Below are 18,893 nucleotides of genomic sequence, written 5' to 3' on the forward strand. Positions count from 1 at the left end.
TTCTATTATGCAATTTTACGGTCCTTGATAAGGTACCAGGAGGTATCAAAATTTTAGTGTAAAATTTGGTACCTTTTGGTAGTTGGTAAATTATCAAATTTTACGCAGTATCTCTCGGTAACTTCTTAAGTATTACTTCCTCCATATTTTTTATATGATACCATGGACTTTTAAATCTATGTTTGATCGTTCGTCTTATTCAAAATTTATATCTAAATATGTAAAATTATAAAGCATACTTAAAGTTCGTATAATAATAAATCATATTATAACAAATAATTAGTAACTATATATTTTTTAATAAGACGAAATGTCCAACGTAAACTAAAAGTCAACGACATCATAGAAAAAAATATATAGGGGGTATAAAATTGCTCTTCCGTGTTACTATAGTTTACTCCCTCCGTCCCAAAACAAATCAACTTTTCAGTTTTTAGATACAATGTTTAACTCTGTCTTATTTAAAAAATTTACGATTAATAATTTTATTTTTATTAGATGATAAAACATAAATAGTACTTTATGTGTGACTAATTTATTAAAAAAATTTGAAAATTTTTTAAATAAGACGGATGGTCAAATGCTCGATAAAAAACTGAAAAGTTGGTTTTTTTTGGGACGGAGGGAGTAGATGATTTCCATTTGCTATTAAGTGCTCTTGAAATTCATGATGGCCATTTTTAGGCAAGTGGGGCACAAAAACGCAGCATCAATCTGCAGCAGCCACGGACAGGAACTCCCCCTCATCTACACCCATTTATGACACAAAACCAAAAGATGACGTCCATTATAATAAATAAAAAAGGCACTTTATAAAGAGCCCTAGCCATAGCCATAGCTAAGCACCGAAACGGAAGGCGAGAGAAGTAGAGAGAGAAAGAGAGAGAGAGAGGCCAGGTGAGTGTATTACCCTTTCTCTCTCCTGGTCGGCCAGTGTCACCACCACCAACTCGTCGAGGAGAGAGACGGGGCCGCGACGGGGAGGAGGAGGGGGAGAGCTCGTCGCCGATTCGGGTAAGGGGGAGAGGGGTGCGGAGGGGAGCCACCGCCTCGGGTGGGGCCGAGGCCTTGGAGGCTGCCGGGTAGGTAGGCACCCTTGCCGTCGCCGGCCATGGCCGCAGCGGGGGCGGGGGCGCCGGATCGGGCGGCGCTGACGGTGGGCCCAGGGATGGACATGCCGATCATGCACGACAGCGACCGGTACGAGCTCGTGCGGGACATCGGCTCCGGCAACTTCGGCGTCGCCCGCCTCATGCGCGACCGCCGCACCATGGAGCTCGTCGCCGTCAAGTACATCGAGCGGGGAGAGAAGGTAAGGCTGCCTGCCGCTGATCCCTCCCCTTCCCTTTCTAGGTTCGATTAGGCTGGTTGAGTGATCGATTTGACCTGGTGTGCCCAAACGTGGCCGATTTGGGGCTCTCGTTGGTTCGACCGGCGTTGCGCCTAGGACCTGTACGATCCGAACCTTGCCGAGTACATCAGCGCTGTAGGATGTGTTGTTTCATGGATTAGGGATTCCTATCTTCAGTACCAGGAGTGAATTGTTTGTTTTAGTGTTTTAATCCATTGTGATTGTTGCATGTAGCTATTGATATGCTTTTCATTGGATATAGTTTGCTTCAGCTCTATTGCTCTAGTTTTGTGACTGTGAATTTTATTTAGATATGTCGTAATTAGGGGTTTAGGTCTAACCAAGCATCAGTCATCCACCAGTGCTGTACACCAAATCAAATTAGGGAAAAAGGGGGTGAATTGGCATCAATCACTACACCTCAATGATTCACTTGGAATGCAATGTGCTTGAATTGGCCGCTGAATAGCATCAAATTATGGCAAAACAAAGCAAATTCTTAAATAAAGACCTAAGCTATTTAGAGATATGCTGGACTGGCTATTGTTTTGTTTTTTTTTCATGAACTCAAATTATATATCTCTACGTTTTTTGTTTCATGTGCACTTAATAAATGCGTGTTTAAGAGTAGAAACGGGTAGATGTAGTGATGCTCATGGGAGGCGTGGCTGTTGAAAATTGCTAAGTTGGGTGAGAATCCAAAATCTGTAACATGTTTTTTTATCTTAGGTTTTACCCCTGAAAAAGTTTCTTGTTTTGGAACAAATAAATCTAGAACCAATGATTACCGCTTCCGTGTGTTTCTCTTGACCCTGGAAAGCTTAATGCCAGATGGTAAAAAACCCTAGTACCACTTTTCTACTGCAAGTAAATTTATGGACAATTAATAACCCTTTAATCATGTATAACTCCTATCACTTCAATCCATTGGGAAAAAATATTATCATTTCAAACCATTCTGCTTCCTCCATTCCAACTTAGTGGATGAGTAAAAATTAGTAGGTATATTGTTTCTAGAAATCTACACTCATTTAAAGTCAAGAATTGTCCCTAAATTGGTGTGCTCCTAATGAGGTTGGCATTTTTAGTTGTTAACTTACACTTGATATTCATAACATAGATTTGAATGTCAAGTATGGTTCTCAATCAAAGTTGTAGCTTGTATCATTAAGTGTCAAAACAGTGTGTTGCCTTTTATAAAAGATTTTAGTATTGTTAGCTTGTTTAATTATGTGAATAGATCAATAGACAACCTGACCTGTTATGACCCAACCTTAATGGTTGTCTTATGAATACACTCAATTGTAGGAATCGAGTGTAGGTTAGTTGGTCGATGGTGTGGTGCCTATTTTCTTATTAATGCAAAGTCACCTAGTTTTTTTAATACACTCAGCTAATTAACGTGTCTTGTTTAATACTTATGTTGTTTATTCTCTTGTACAGATAGATGATAACGTCCAGCGTGAGATTATAAATCACCGATCATTAAAACATCCTAACATTATTAGGTTTAAGGAGGTAAGTCAGGGCCTTCTTGATGCTTGTTATCTAGTTCACCATCTTCAATACTTCCGAGCAAAAATAAGCTATGTATCATGTATCTACAGGTTATTTTAACTCCAACCCATCTTGCTATTGTCATGGAATATGCCTCTGGTGGTGAGCTTTTCGAGAGAATATGTAAAAATGTACGGTTCAGTGAAGATGAGGTACTACACCATCTCCCTAGTGCATCCATTTTCTTTATGCATCTTCGTTGTGTGAAAGATTGGTCACGGTAAATGCATCTGTCTGTTTCTAGGCCCGCTACTTCTTCCAGCAACTTATATCGGGAGTCAGCTACTGCCATTCAATGGTACAGTGATTTTTCAGTCTACTGTTATTCTGTACTAATGGCTCGTGAGAAGCTGAAATATCCTACTTTCTCCATTTTCAAGCAAGTATGCCACCGTGATCTGAAGTTGGAGAACACACTGCTCGATGGAAGCCCTGCTCCACGCTTAAAGATATGTGATTTTGGTTATTCTAAGGTACTTATCTAAGTCAAAACATTCTAATATAGCTAATGTTTTTTATATTACATTATAGAAGGCTCTTTTCAGAACAATTCACTGATCATCAATTCATCATAGAAAAAGTCAATGGACCTGACTTCTCTGTAGAAATTTCATTACTTTGTTGTGTTGTATTTAGAATACATCAGAATTGGTATACTTTATGCCATTTTGGGATTCACACTAAGAAAGTGATAAAATCATTTCTTTTTTTTGCAGTCTTCTGTTCTCCATTCACAACCAAAATCCACTGTAGGAACCCCTGCTTATATTGCGCCTGAAGTTTTGTTGAAGAAGGAATATGATGGAAAGGTACATAACTTATTGTTTTTTTAAGTAATCCTGAGAGTGATATCTTTTGGAGTATAATGTTAGCTTTTCATCTGTATTTTGACAAACATAAACAGCCCATACTCAAGGGGTTGCTTGGTCCCCTATTCTGTATCCTGTTTTTTCAGTGAGGTACAGCCAAAATGCTCTTACAAGCTCACAATAAGCTGGGGAAAAAATAGTCGTTTTGTCAAGATTATGTGCTAATCACTTGGCCAAGTTTATCATGTGGGAGGCCTACAATGGTGAAATGGCTTTCCCATTTTTCTTGTTATTCAAGTATACAGGATTTTCCTATTGTGGTGACATGCTGGTCCTTCTTTCCTGGGATGACACTTAATATGTTTATTATGCCCTGCCCTGGTATACCCTGTTTTTCTGTTTTAATGTCTCAAAGTGGAGAAATGCTATGCATACCAGTGTTTCTGCCTGGCATACTGTGTTTTTTCTGTTTTAATGTCAAGTGGAGAAATTCTATGCATAGCACTGTTTCTAAAATTTCTAAAACATCAATCACCATTCTAGTCAGCTACTGATAATTGGTGGTAATGCTCACTGTCTAATATGAGCTACGTGCTAAGAGGTTACTGATAATTGGTGGTAATAGCTGACTTTCTATTTTCTATCTGGTCCACTATTTCTCTTTAATTTTGGAAGTATTTCCATTTAATGCTAACCTAACCTCTTAGCTTAAGGAACCCTGGCTCATGCTGATATGTTATTTAAATGACTGAAACAGACTGCTGATGTATGGTCCTGTGGTGTGACTCTGTATGTTATGGTAGTTGGTGCATATCCTTTTGAGGATCCAGAAGAGCCTAAGAACTTCCGTAAAACAATTCAGGTTATATAATTTCTTTTCTTGTTTCCCTTGCATTGTTTACATTGGAGTTGGTCTTTTTTCATCCTTATCTATCTGTGAAAGCTGATGTTTGTGATATTTTTCTGCAGCGTATCTTGAATGTTCAGTACTCGATTCCAGAAAATGTGGACATATCTCCAGAATGCAGGCATCTAATTTCAAGGATTTTCGTTGGGGATCCGTCTTTGGTGAGTCCTTGCATAGTTGCATTGCACGTGTACTACATAGTAATTAGGCTCATCCTAGGATATGCTTCCTTATTTGAGTTTTTTAATGGTCCTTGGGATGTATTGAGGGGTATGTATAGAAATTAACACTAAAATACCTATATAGTTCTACCTCCCAAGGACTGTAGAAAACTCAATTCTTGTGTTGTTGGTGCGTATATGTTATGTTTCATCATATAAGTTATGGGTATTATACATCCCAATTAACAAAATACCTCTACCTCCCAAGGACATAGAAAACCTCAATGCTTGTGCTGTTGGTGTGCATGTCCTCTTTCCATCATAGAAGTTAGGAAGTAGACTTGATGTATGAGTGGTTCTACCCAGTCCCTTTTATATATGCCCTAGGCCAGTGCATGTCTGTCAGTAGGATGGTTTTGATGTAGACCTAGTGTTCCTGTAATTAGCACTGCCAGCAGTTTTCTTATTCTTCTACTTCACCATATTCGTGTTAAATATTTGATGTAATTGTTATTCATCATAAAGCCATTCTAGAATTTCGTAATGTTGTATTCATGGCACTTTTGGTGATGGCAAATGCAGAGGATAACAATCCCTGAGATACGGAACCATGGCTGGTTCTTGAAGAACCTTCCTGCAGATCTGATGGACGATGATAGTATGAGCAGCCAATATGAGGAGCCTGATCAGCCAATGCAAACTATGGATCAGATCATGCAAATTTTGACTGAGGCCACCATACCACCTGCGTGCTCTCGAATAAACCACATCCTAACGGATGGACTCGACCTAGACGATGACATGGATGATCTCGATTCAGACTCAGACATTGATGTTGATAGCAGTGGCGAGATTGTCTATGCGATGTGAGTCATATCTCAGACTCAGAGATAGCATGTCATTGAGCAACCAGAGAACTGAAAGGACAGGGTGCTCTGATGTGTACTAGCAGCCCTTTGTGAAAAGAATCACTCTGTATTTTGCTTAGTTTCTTGCTGTGGAAAATGTTCCTTGGAACTCATGATGCTGTTGTAATTGAACTGGGTTTTACTTCCCTGGAATAACAGCTTTCCGCTCCTGAGGCTTGGGTACCTTTAAGTTTCAACAATGTGTTACCAATGTGCAAGTTATTAATCCTGTTAATGTCTGAAATTTAGAGTCAAGTTTGGGTTCCAGTTTGTACAGGTAGAAGGCTTGTTACTTGTTACTCCTGTTACCGGAGTGATACTCGTTATTCCCAGTGGAAGTTAACCTCAAAGTACTTTTCCCCTCTTTTTACTGTATGTTTATCCATCCTGTGTATCTACGTACCGTTTCAGAGAGCTGTGACTGTGAGGCTGCCTCTTCACTTCATCAGTTGACTGGATGGGCTTGCGCTAACAGAGAAGGAAAGATGATGGGCTGCCTCTTCACTTCATCAGTCTTGGGGATCAATCTGTAGGCAAAACAAAAAACAGAGAAGGATGTTTATTTAACTCGACAACAACATGAAGGACTCAAAGTGGATTTTTTCTATGGGGAAATTAACCGGGACAATTTCATGTGGCCCTTGAGCAGCAGTTGGACCGGACCGGACGGGGTAAGATGGATAGTGACATGGTTTTGTACAAAATTTAACTTTTAACCGTATAAAATAAATTCTAAAAAAATATTTTTCATGTCTAAATATTTGATATTTTAGCGCATATTATTTTCAGAACTTCCTCAAGAAAAATGAACCCTACATTATCAATATATTCTATCGTCAAAGGAAAAAAAGGAAAGAAAAAAATACTACTATGTATATCTTTTTGGTTGATTTTGTTTTAGTGACTAAAGGTTTAAAGTTAAAGGAACCCCACCTTTAAGTTTATATTATCTATTTGCCTAATATATTTATGCATAGTAATTTTTAAAAAAAGTATGTGATATTGCTAAGTATATACACATTAGCCACATTTTCAATATGTATTAGTTATCGGTAGTATATTTTTTGTGTATAATTTGTCAATAGTAGTGAGGATTGTGATAAGTTTTTTTTTTTGCAATCATGGAGTGCGAGTGTGAGGAAGAAGATAAATTATGCAGAAAGGGTGTGCATTTTTGTCCTACCTATATGTTAATATATATTTAAATACTCTATATCATAATGGAAACTAGCACAATGATCCACATATATTATGTTACTAGCATCGATATAAATTGTATATATACATGGGTTCTTCTATTGGCATTATTTTTTCTTTAAATTTTAGGTTATAAATTGCATTTCTACATGGAACCTCATTTTAGTTTTTCTTTTCTAATTCTTTGTTTGTATTTATACATTTTAATTTGTACTTGTACATAAACTCTTTTCTATGTAATATTTGTGTTTTAATTCAAATTTTAGATACTTATAAATTGTATTTATATGTTGGTTCTTTCTATTGATTTTACTTATATATTTAACAGGAATTTTATATGTTTCCAAATTACACACATAGATGGACTCTTCACTCAATAGTAATTATTTTTAATTTTTATTTGAATTTTAGACTTGTGTAAACTGTATTTATCCATGGACTTGTTTTTAATTTTTTACTTTTAATTTCGGAACTGTATTTCTAATCGGATTCTTTTTTTTATTAATGTGAGATTATTCTAGCCTACAAGAGTGAACATGGTGACTCATTTTTATTCAGCACAAAATCAGAGAAGAAAAATACTATCTGCCTTCTAAAATAGAATCAACCTTTTTTTAAAAAAAATGTAGACTACTCGATATTCAGGTTCAATTCGATATTTAAGTTTTGTTTGATGTTGAGAGTACTTAACGATCCACAAGAGTTCCAGGATTCCATGGCCACATGGATAATGAGAGGGTGTGTGTGACAGAGAGATAGAGAGAGAGAGATTGCACATCCTACACAGTAGTACAGTACTGTGTTTTGAAACGGAATGACACCGAATCCCCAGCGCGCATTGGGCGAACATAATCATGTCGTGCGCTCGCTTTGGAGTACGATGCCGATCGCTGTTTCTTTTCACATCGCGAATGATTCATGCCGGCCTGCCTGGAGGCCCATCAGTAGAGTACTATAGTAAGGCCGGCCGGCCTTGTTTAGTTCCTAAAATTTTTTTCCAAAAACATCACATTAAATTTTTGGATATCTAAATAAAGCATTAAACATAGATGAACCAAAAAACTAATTACACAGTTATGGAAGAAATCTTGAGACGAATCTTTTGAGCCTAATTAGTCCATGATTAGCCATAAGTGCTATAGTAACCAACATATGCTTATGACAAATTAATTAGACTCAAAAGATTCGTCTCGTAATTTGTAGGCTAGCCGTGAAATTCATTTTTTCGTTCGTGTCAAAAAACCCTTTCAACATCCAATCAAACATTTAATGTGACACTTTTTCTAAAAATTTTCTCAATCTAAACACCACCTAATACTCCTCCAGCTAGTAACTGCCCAAATACATCTCGATCCCATCCTTGGCTACCGTGACCGGGAAACGGCGTGGAGTTACGTAAGTTGATTACGTTATGGGCGTAATACGTTTTCTCTTCTTCTACCTCGTGCAGTCCGAGGCAGTCACTGCTACTACCACTACTATACTACTACTGTGCATGGCATGCATCGAGTTGGTCTTTGATTCCTTCCAATCCCACACCACACACACACATGTACAGAGGCCATGCTAGCTCAAGCTGCTGTTACCGTACAGGGGCCTAGCTATAGTACCAGCAGTACGTAGCGATCGATTAAACAAAAAGATTGGGCAAAGATCTGATGCATGAGAATGTTCTTGGAGGGCGATGCCGATAGGCAGGGGAGGGGTGTGTCTTCTCCCCGCGTAATGATGGCGTCTCCCGATCGAATCTTTGTTGCCTCTGGCAGCGCGCCCCGATCGATGGATTGGAAACACCAAGTTTTGTTTTTTACCAAGCCGCCTGCTGCCTCTCGCTCTCTTCCCCGCGTGATGGATTCCGAGGCGCGAACAAAAGCGCCGCGAGGTGATCTGATAAAGCTGTGACGTATCCCGCTCCAAATTTTGTTAATCTTTAGCGTACGTAGAGCATAAAATGACCCGACCATCGAGATCGTTAAGAGTTAGTTCTAATTAATTGTATCATCATCACGGTTTACGTAGATCCAGTCGTGGATGATCACTAGTGTTAAGCGGATCGATCAATCAAAACCATGTGATCCGTGGCAAGGTTTGCAGGGGAGGGAAAGAACCGAAAATTGGCTACAAAGGGGGGTCCTTTGAAGCTCTTTTGTGTGTTGCAGTTCTACGAGAGGTAGCAGCAAGCGCGTGCCTTTGCAGTTGGTGCCTTTTTGAACAGCCCAAAGCAGATGGCACGAATCCCAAGCTTGACCCATCATGATTAGACCGTAGCACCCACCCCGGCCGGCCAAGTGAGCATCTATCTCATCTCACTCTGTGATCATTCTCGCAATAAGATTTCATTGCACGGTTTTTAATTTTATCATATCCCTATAACATATTTTACTGGATAATCAAAACAAATTTTATAACTTAAACGTGTGGAAATAAATTGATTCCATTGGTTATTTTCAATCAGTTTCATAATCTTGTTATATATTGACGGTTAGGAAAACAGAGACAATCGAAGACACAACGAAGACATATTTTAACATGAAAACTCTTACGAAAAAAATACGGATCCGTCCAGCAATAACTTTCTGGTTAATTCTCCTAACAAGTACACTAGGTCTAACCACCCCATAAAACCAAACCCTACTCTTTCATTATAAATTTTACGTTATATTAGTAATTTTGCTTATATCGCATGTTATTCGGTGAGATAAAAAAAATCTTATAATACTTGCATTAATGGTATTAAGAATCGCCTACTCCGCACCGCTGGGACCCTGGCCCCGGGCCCGGCCCCGTTGTCGTCGTCCCCTTCCTTTCGCGCGCTCCCTCGGCGACGAAAAGACACCGTGCCCCCACCCACCCACCCACCCGATATTCTTCTTGACGCGCGCATCGAACTCCGCGCGCAGCAGCAGGAGGAGGAGGTGGAAGAAGAATGCCACGAGGAGTACTCCTAGACGAGAAAGCAAAGCAGCAGCAGGCCATGGCACTCGGCACCGAATGGTACAAGAGTTTGTTTCCTCATGTCGCGTCGCGTCGTTCAGCTCTCGCTGCTGAATGACTGGGGGCATTGCCGCGTACGAGGCTCTCCCTTGCTTCTGTCCCTCCTCGCCCATCCACTCGCCCCGTCCATTCTCGATGGTTCCCAGGCACCGGAAGTGCACGGCAGACACAACGAGTGACCGGCCGGCCGCGAGACATTCCGACGTGGCCCTCAGCTAGCCCTGCGTGCCGTGCCTGCGTGCATGCATCTATCAGCCGTGGCGTGACGTGCATTCAGCGAAATTCCAGCGTGCCGTGCCGGCCGGCCGGCCCGGACTCTGATGATACGTACGTACACGTCAGATGCATGCATGCAGGTGTATATATATGGATGGGTGTGACGTGTCCTTTCCATCTACACGCACTCATTATATATCGACGCACCGCTAACTTTGGAACCTTTTGATGCCCTGATGATCATCAGTTCCCAATCTCACACTGACACTAGAAACAGTTTTATCCGATTCAGCTAAGTACTCCTTGATAGCAGGGTGTTCTTTTATATAAGATCAGTGTATACCTTTCTAATTACTGTGCCAACTAAAGGTACGTATGTGAACTAAAAATACTATGGTTTTGCAGTAATCTTTCATGAGAATACAGGAGTAGAAAGAACTCATTATCAATTTGTCATGTACTAGTACTACCGACTCCGTGGATGAGAGAACACGTACGTATAGAACCGAATGACGGAGCAGAGATAGCTACTCCTAGCTAGGTACGTAGCTCAGTCAGTGTACATACGATAGAATGAGAGACAGCGAGAGAGAGAGAGAGAGAGAGAGAGAGAATCTCGCTATCTCGTCTCGTGTCCATGATCGGTCGTCATGTCCGGGAGAAGAGAAACAAGGTAAAGCAGGCCCGAGCCGGCGGGCAAGAAACGAGCTAGTAGCAGCCCGGGTTTCTAGGAGTCAATCGGCACAAACACGCAGCACTGTCCTGTACTACTACTGGCTAGTACCACTGCCTAGCCGGCTGTAGCGTAGCCTCCCTCTCTTTTACTGCCCACTAGCTAGGCCTGTGTCACTTTACCGCTTTGTTTCCCTGCCTCCTCCTTCCTTCCTTTGAACGGGGTCGGGCCCCGAACGATCGACGATCCATCCGCGCGCAGCTAGCTTACCCGCGGCCGCGCGTGTCGCCGGCGCCGCACCGGGCCGTGTCGCCTCGGCTAGCTCGATCGGAGGAGCAGAATCTGGCCGCGCGCGCGCCCGTCGGTTTCGCCGGGTACGTACGCGCGGCCGCGCTGCTGGGTCGCGCTGCCCTGCGCTGCGTGCTGCCGTGTCCCCGGGAGGCACGGCACGGCACGGCACGCCGCAGCGGGCGCGGGCGCAGGCCGTTCTTTTTTTCTTTTTCCCCTTACGTCGCTCACGGTTTGACTGCGTGCTGCACGGTGCAAAACGATCGTTTTCGTCCAGGCGCCGCCGCTTCCAATCAAATGATCTTTGCGACAGAAAAAAAATACTGGAAGTTCGTTCCACGTTGCAAGCTGGGTGGCGGATTACCGGAAGTGTTGGAGTGTATAAAGTGAATTGCCCGTCTTTTCCTATCAGCTTAGGCTTTTAGGTGCAACTGGCTGGTGCATGCAACTTAACATGGTATCAGAGCCAGAGGTCTCGAGTTCGAGTCCTGGCTGGCGCGCAATTAAATAAAATAATTGCAGCGCCCACTCTAATATTCCACGCTTGAGACTTGAGGGGGTCTCGCGTGAGGGGGAGTGTTGGAGTGTATAAAGTGAATTGCCCGCCTTTTCCTATCAGCTTAGGCTTTTAGGTGCAACTGGCTGGTGCATGCAACTTAACAGGAAGCATCATGCAAAATGCGAGGCAAACGTGAACCAGGGGTGGGCATGGTTTCTCTCCCCGATTTGTGGAAGGACGGGACCGAAGGGTATGGCCGTGATGATGATAGCCGTTACGAGATGGAGCTGTACGCGTAGTACAGTATTAGCTCCGGTGGGCCCAGGTCATTGGGAAGTGTGGGCCACGCCCTGACCGACCGAGACCGGGCGACCGGTTCGGACGCTGTTTCGCGCTTTGTGGCAGCTTGGCCGCAGGGAAGGAGGAGGACGCCAACGGCCAATCTCTGCGACGTTGGCAGCAGCAGCAGCAGCAAGCTGCTCGAACGGAAGACGAAGCTAGCAACTGAATTACCAGTACGAAACAGTACTGCGCGCGTGCCAGCGTTTGTCTGAAACATATGCCATTTGCTGTTCAGGCAAAGCCAAATGCAAGTACTGTGGCTTGTAGCAGCAACAAGCGCACGGGATCTTTCTAAAAATCCTAGAAAATTCTACGGATTCTCGGGTCTCAAAGGAGGCCCCATCGAAATTTTTGTAATAGTTGTGCGAGTGGTGTCATCAACGTGAATTTCAGACCAAGATTACGTGATGACTGGATATTTTTTTTAGATGGAATTAGTTCTGGGCATGGAGTGCTCTAGTGCCCTTGTAGAGCGAGAAGTGTAGAGGTGTGGGGAAAGTATTCTAATCTCTCGAGGGACATCCTCTCGTCTATTGCATGCTATCCAAATAGCCATCAAAAAATTTTAAAAAAATATGAAGATAGATTGATATAAGATACATCACTACACAAACATACAAGTTTAAATTAATATGACTTCTATAATCCATAACGAAAATAACAAATATGAATGTGAGTATACGTATACTATTCAGAGTTCAATTTGTTATTTTTGTTATGGATTATAGAAGTTATATTTGAACTTGTATGTTTGTGTAGTGATATATCTTATATTAATCTATCTTCATAATTTTTTTAAAATATTTTGATAACTATTTGATAACTATTTGGATATCATATATATTAATCTATCCCCTCGAGGGTTTAAAATCCACTACTGGAGGTGTGCATCTAAGAAACAACGGAGCTGCAGCTGTTTAGGACACAGTCCCTAAATTACCCTGTTCATGGCTTTTGGCATGTTATCATAGTTTTGTCCTTTCCCTTCTTTCTTTCTCCATCGCATCATGAAGGAAGAAAACGCTGCAGTGAAACCAGGTTCATCGCAATGCTCTCTTTTGTGGAACTGCTACTGTTCAGAATGTGACAAGCCTGGTCATGATGGTTTTGCTAAAGGAACTTGTAGTAATCATGCCGTAGTGATAAGGGGAACTGACGATTGAATGTCTAAATGAATGAATGAATGAAAGCCCAAAACATCACGCCATGCATGTCGCCAAAACATTGGCATATGATCAACCAACAGTTGCATGCACATACACACACACAAATTGGCAAGCAAGCTTGTTCAAACCAGATTGCAAAAGGGGGTCAAAAGGTGTCACCTCATGCATGAGTCACAGAATTCTGGATGTTCTCGAGGAGTCAAGGCTGCAGTTCGGTCCAGCCGACCATGCGAGTGAGTGATAAGGCCATTTCAGATGTAGAGCTCTCACAGGGTCACAAATTGACAAATCAAGCACCCAATAATTAAAAATACGCTGTTCTTGTATATAATTAAGTTAGTGTGTGTTAGCTCTTGAGTTAAGCCAGCTGCTTGGGCAACGACACATGGCCTTGTACTCTTGTGCTCCCAAGCACTCTCTCCCATTGACTGCATGATTAGATCCATCCAACCCTTGATTGACAATTAACCTGTTGCCATCAATTAGCCCATTAAGCATGCATATGTTGCTTTCGTTCTGATGTACTTTCGGTTTAGAAAAATGTATGTGGCGATCGATCGATTCGATTTCCATGGAATGCTCCGTGTCTGAATTACGGGGTGCCATACTGCCATTCATGATAGCACACGCTGCTGGGCTGGCCCTACTGCAAGCAGTGGACTGCTGATCAGTGATCACGACGTGTTAAGTACAGAATGTGATTATGCATGTTGCATGGGAGCCACTCCCTTCTACAAATTAATATACGCACGTACGTACGTACGAGCAGTGGCATACAAGGACGTTTTTCATGTAGACAGGTAGAAGTATTAATTGTCTTATGTGGTCACGGGCATGTACGTTAAATTTGTAGTTTTTGGTACAGTATAGATGGAAGCACCAAATTAAAATGTCGTATTTACATATAGAAGTAGATAGCTAGAAGTATAAGGGTTGTATTTTGAAGCAAGCTAGAAGTAAGAGCTACTACTTTTTTTTAGATAAGAGAAGACGATGATATTATCCTAGCCTCTGCATATAGCTAGGATATGCATACAGCCATGAAGTTTGAATAAAGGAGCAAAAAAACCCCATATGAGATTAAATAAGCAGTCCATGCACTAAGTAGAAACATATATATAAAGCCTGATGCACTAACAACAAAAACATACTCCCTCCGTTTCATGATGTAAGATGTTTGATTTTTTTACTTGTAATATTTGATCATTTGTCTTATTTAAAAAATTATGAAAATATCATTTACTTTGCTTATGACTTACTTTATTATTAAAAGAACTTTAAGCACGACTAATCATTTTTTATATTTATACTAAATTTTTAAATAAGACGAATGGTCAAACGCTGCCATAAAAAAGTCAAACATCTTACGTTATAAAACGGGAGTTAGTATTAAGCAGGAAATCTATTTGTAGTCCGCCATCAAAAGTGAGTAAAAAGTCCTTGTGTCTCCATAGGCACAATATCATGGTTCTTCTGACGCAACATCTGTATCGAAACGAAGCTTTATTTTTCCATCAGATTTTAATCTAGGTCCACAGTTGCGCTAGAAATTGGGTTAATTAGCTTAACTAAATTCATCATAATATTGATCCACCAATTTACCGTTATGATAATGGTGTATAGCTGACCTGTTAGAAATGGCGGAGGCCAGAAATTATTCAATCTAAATACAGATCACTACAGTTTACATATCTATTATTGTGAGAAAATATGAGAATATGCACACCAATTTCCGTATTGTCCAATTGATAACGCTATAATGATCATCCTAAAATATATAATAGATGGTGACAAACCAAAAAATAGCTCCGTCACAGTTTCTACGAAACAGGTTAATTTGTTACCCCCATCTTGTTAATGGATTACGTTTTATTCTTAGACTCGACGTTGTTTTTACCATTCATCATATTTAAAATATTAGTGTAATATTTAAAAATATATGTATATTGTGTTTACAGTACTTGTAGAGGTAAGAAAAAGTCACAATTAACAAGATGAATGATGCTTCTATTTTTTTTAATAAGATGAACAGACAAACTTCTTCTCCAAAAGAAAGTGTCGTATATATATTTAAATATTGGGGCATTTGCAAATTTGCGACTCTTTTTTTCTAAATTGCATGAAGGCCACTCGAATAACAGTTCTCGTGGCATTTTTACAATTTTCTAGTGACCCTTTTGCAATAATATTTTTAACTAGTGGTAAATTTGTAATTGTCCCTTAAATATTGATGAAGTACAAAATAATGACTTCCGCTATGTTCTCTCGTCATAGTTGAACATCATATCTGTTATAATATATATCGGTATCTTTCATCCTATACCTTTTTGAAATAAAGTTTTGATCCTAGTATACTCACAAACAATCTACACCTCAAACTTTTGTTTTAACTAAAAACTTTTACTTTTTGCATGAAAATCCCATCCTTTAGAACTTAGATTTTAGTAAAGTTTGGCATGTGAGGTAAAGTCTGTGGCCCTTGGTACTGTACAGTACTGAAATCAAAATGAATTGTTTGAAGTTACTTAGGGGTGAGCTATACTACTTCAAAAATACTCCAAATTTAATTTCATATGTACGTGAATCAAAATGGATATCCACATATGAAAATAAATTTAGGCGAGTACTCTCTATAGCAAAATAACGGGCAATATACTTCAATGAAAATGTGATTTTTATTATTTTAGACACTATTTTGGATTTTTGTTCCTTTCTCCATAGAAAAACAAGGGCATTTAGCTAGTATTGAACTGTAACTTGTAAGAAGGTGATATGATTCTTAGAGAGAGAGGTGTAAGTACACTCTTTGTCCCAATGCAGTTATTTTGGTGCCATTGTACTCGTTATATTCCTAGGAACCGCCACCTTGACCCTCCCAAGTCCCATGGCTTTCTTATATTCGAAGACTCTGCGGTTAAGTTCCTTCCACAACTGTCAGGAGACGAGGAGGACTAAGGAGTCGAAGTTAGCCCTCCGGTCGTTGGAATTGTCAGGGTTCATTTTGCAACTAGTTACAAATCTACAGTTGATTATCTCCCATATCATCTCTCCTCTATCTAAGCACATATATGACATGTTAATTACGTTCTATTGTACGCGCTCAAAAAGTATGGAGAAGATAGAAACGCGCATAGACAACCCAGTCAGTTAGAACTAGAAACATGACAGTGTAAAACAATGCAGCCCCACCATTCATCATTCCAAGGCATTTCAGAGCGGCCCCCATGTACACCCACATCTAGAACCCTAATCCATGCTGCCATCCAACCAGCCAATAATTTACAGAGCAAAGACAAGTTTTAGTTTCTGAACATGGACAAATAAGGCACAGAAAGAAAGCAGCTCATATTCTTCTAGCCCTAGCAATCTAGGAGTAGCATGCTTGCTTAGCTACCATCATCCTCTTTATAAACCCTCACCACCCCCCTCACCCCAAGTACTACTTCCACTACCCCACCCAACACCATCATCTGATCCATGGCACAAAGCTTCTGAAAGCTACCACACCAACACTGCCTTTGTTGCCTTCTTCTCAGATTCAAGAAGCCTTTTGAGCTTGAGTTCTCCCCATCATCCATCCATTCATTCACCATGATCCAAGAACTCCTTGGAGGGACAGCCATGGACCAGCTCAAGAGCGCCAGCGCTCTGAATCCGGCGTCCCTGCCGATGGTGCTGCAGCCTATTGTGTCCAACCCGTCGCCCACGTCGTCGTCGTCGACGTCGTCGCGGTCGTCGGCGCAGGCGACGCAGCAGAGGTCGTCGTCGGCGACCTCGTCGCCGCAGGGGCAGGGCGCGCCGGAGCAGGCGCCGCTGCGGTGCCCACGGTGCAACTCGTCGAACACCAAGTTCTGCTACTACAACAACTACAACCTCACCCAGCCGCGCCACTTCTGCAAGACGTGCCGCCGGTACTGGACCAAGGGCGGCGCGCTCCGCAACGTCCCCATCGGCGGCGGCTGCCGCAAGCCGCGCCCCATGCCGGCGCCGGTCGCCAAGCCATCCGTGTCGTGCAAGGCCGCGCCGCCGCTTGGCCTCGGCGTGGGCGTCGGCGGCGGGCCGGTCTGGGCCTCCGGGCAGCAGGCCGCCACCGCGCACCTCATGGCGCTGTTGAACAGCGCCAGGGGAGTTCAAGGCCACGGCGGCAGCAATGTCCAGCGGCTTCTTGGGCTGGACACCATGGGGCACCTCCAGATCCTGCCAGGCGCTCCCAATGCCGGTGCCGGCCCGGCGGCGTCGCTCTGGCCGCAATCCGCGCCGCGGCCGGCCACTCCACCGCCCCACATGGACTCGCAGCTTGGCATGGGGACGCTGGGCCACCACGACGTGCTGTCAAGCCTCGGTCTCAAGCTGCCCTCGTCGACGTCGTCCTCTCTGGCGGCGAGCTACTACAGCGACCAGCTCCACGCGGTGGTGAGCAACGCGGGGCGCCCTCAGGCATACGACGCCTCTTCCTCCCTCCCTTGCACCACCGCAGTGACCTCGCTCTCGGCAGCACTGTCGAGCGTCTCAGCTGCGCCGCCGATCATCAACAACACGGTCGGGATGGACCTGCCACCCGTGTCGCTCGCCGCGCCGGAGATGCAGTACTGGAATGGCCCGGCGGCGATGTCGGTGGCGTGGCCGGACTTGCCCACCCCCAACGGCGCCTTCCCATGAGAGCGACGACGACGTCGTCTCATGCATGCATGACACACTACTAGTGTAGCTCTCAGTTTAGCTTTTAATCAACTCGATCGTGTGGTTAGTTTCGGTTAATCAGTGTGAGAACTCTGATGGATTAATTATGGGTGTTTTTATTACTGGTGTTTTGTTAATCAGTTGGGATCAAGTAACCCTTTTTATTGTTTGCTCCTACTTCATTAGGTTTTTACTACTTAGGGTTTGGTGGTAACTGGTATAGTATTAAGTCGTGATCAATGCATAGATGGGGCTGTACTATGAGATGTACGTGTTGTCAGTTTCATTCAGGTTGATCCATGTATGATTGTAAGAGGAATTTTACACATCCTAGGCTGCAAGCTCGTGGACTTATCTCGCTGGAAATTTTACTTTCGACGTACTCTCAAATGCAAAGTACAGGGCTCGATTGTAGTAGTAGATGGCAAGAACTTACTGCAAAAGGACTAACTATTTTGTTTGGATTCAACTTTGGCTTGGTTCTGATCGTTATAGTGCATGCTATGCAGTCCTGGATCTGGGTTTATCTGGAGCTAGCACTCATGCTGTCATGCTTTCTTGTTTCTTTGCTCATAGAAATGTGCGGAATCTGGGTTTATTTTGCATACTTCAGACCAGGCCGGGACAGCATGACAAAGACTACACATGTATACTAGATATTGCACTGTAGCAAACTGCAAATATAAATGACCTAGATAATGATACGATATGATGGGCCACATATAATTTCCAGTCCTAGCTATGTTTGAATTTCGAGAGTATAGTTGGGATTGTTCTCTATAAGGCAGAACTGATCTTCAGCTAACCCTGTTTACTGAGTAAAATTTTGGAACTTGAATAAATATTAATTTATCATGCTCCCATTGTATACTAATTCAGTGCCCCACGACCATATACTGTTCATCACATCTCTGATTGGAAATTTTTTAGGTCTATTTTCTCGAGTGTAGTTAGTCTTGAGTAGTGCATGAGATCTGAGCTGTATTGCTTTTTTGCCTTCCTACAAGTTGGTAATAACCCACACATACAACTGGCCTGCATAACCTATAGATTCACTAGTGTGCTTCTGATCACAGCATTATTACAGATCAAAAGTAGTTTATATACTCTCTAGCTAGCAATATGTCTAACTTGGCATTATCCTT

General features: G+C 42.2%; 2 protein-coding genes across 2 annotated transcripts; both read left to right on the top strand.

Moving 5' to 3' along the window:
* Positions 1–850: 850 nt before the first annotated feature.
* Positions 851–5,937, top strand: LOC102700420 (serine/threonine-protein kinase SAPK8). Its single transcript, XM_006651781.3, has 9 exons — positions 851–1,312; positions 2,795–2,869; positions 2,959–3,060; positions 3,153–3,206; positions 3,289–3,381; positions 3,625–3,717; positions 4,475–4,579; positions 4,687–4,785; positions 5,368–5,937. Exons 1-9 carry the CDS (start codon positions 1,112–1,114, stop codon positions 5,653–5,655), a joined length of 1,110 nt encoding a protein of 369 aa, XP_006651844.1. The 5' UTR covers positions 851–1,111; the 3' UTR covers positions 5,656–5,937.
* Positions 5,938–16,515: 10,578 nt separating this feature from the next.
* On the top strand, positions 16,516–18,104 carry LOC102700699 (dof zinc finger protein 4-like). The gene has a single exon (XM_040522531.1). The coding sequence runs from the start codon at positions 16,660–16,662 to the stop codon at positions 17,725–17,727; it is 1,068 nt and encodes a 355-aa protein (XP_040378465.1). The 5' UTR covers positions 16,516–16,659; the 3' UTR covers positions 17,728–18,104.
* The last annotated feature ends 789 nt before the right edge of the window (positions 18,105–18,893 follow it).

The sequence above is a fragment of the Oryza brachyantha genome, chromosome 3 (assembly GCF_000231095.2).
Source record: "Oryza brachyantha chromosome 3, ObraRS2, whole genome shotgun sequence".
NCBI lineage: Eukaryota > Viridiplantae > Streptophyta > Magnoliopsida > Poales > Poaceae > Oryza > Oryza brachyantha.

Coding starts and splice junctions, on each gene's coding strand:
- LOC102700420 (XM_006651781.3), top strand. CDS start 1,112: ATGGCCGCAGCGGGGGCGGGGGCGCCGGATCGGGCGGCGCTGACGGTG. Junction 2,870..2,958: donor ACATTATTAGGTTTAAGGAG/GTAAGTCAGGGC, acceptor ATGTATCTACAG/GTTATTTTAACTCCAACCCA. Junction 3,207..3,288: donor TCAGCTACTGCCATTCAATG/GTACAGTGATTT, acceptor TCCATTTTCAAG/CAAGTATGCCACCGTGATCT.
- LOC102700699 (XM_040522531.1), top strand. CDS start 16,660: ATGATCCAAGAACTCCTTGGAGGGACAGCCATGGACCAGCTCAAGAGC.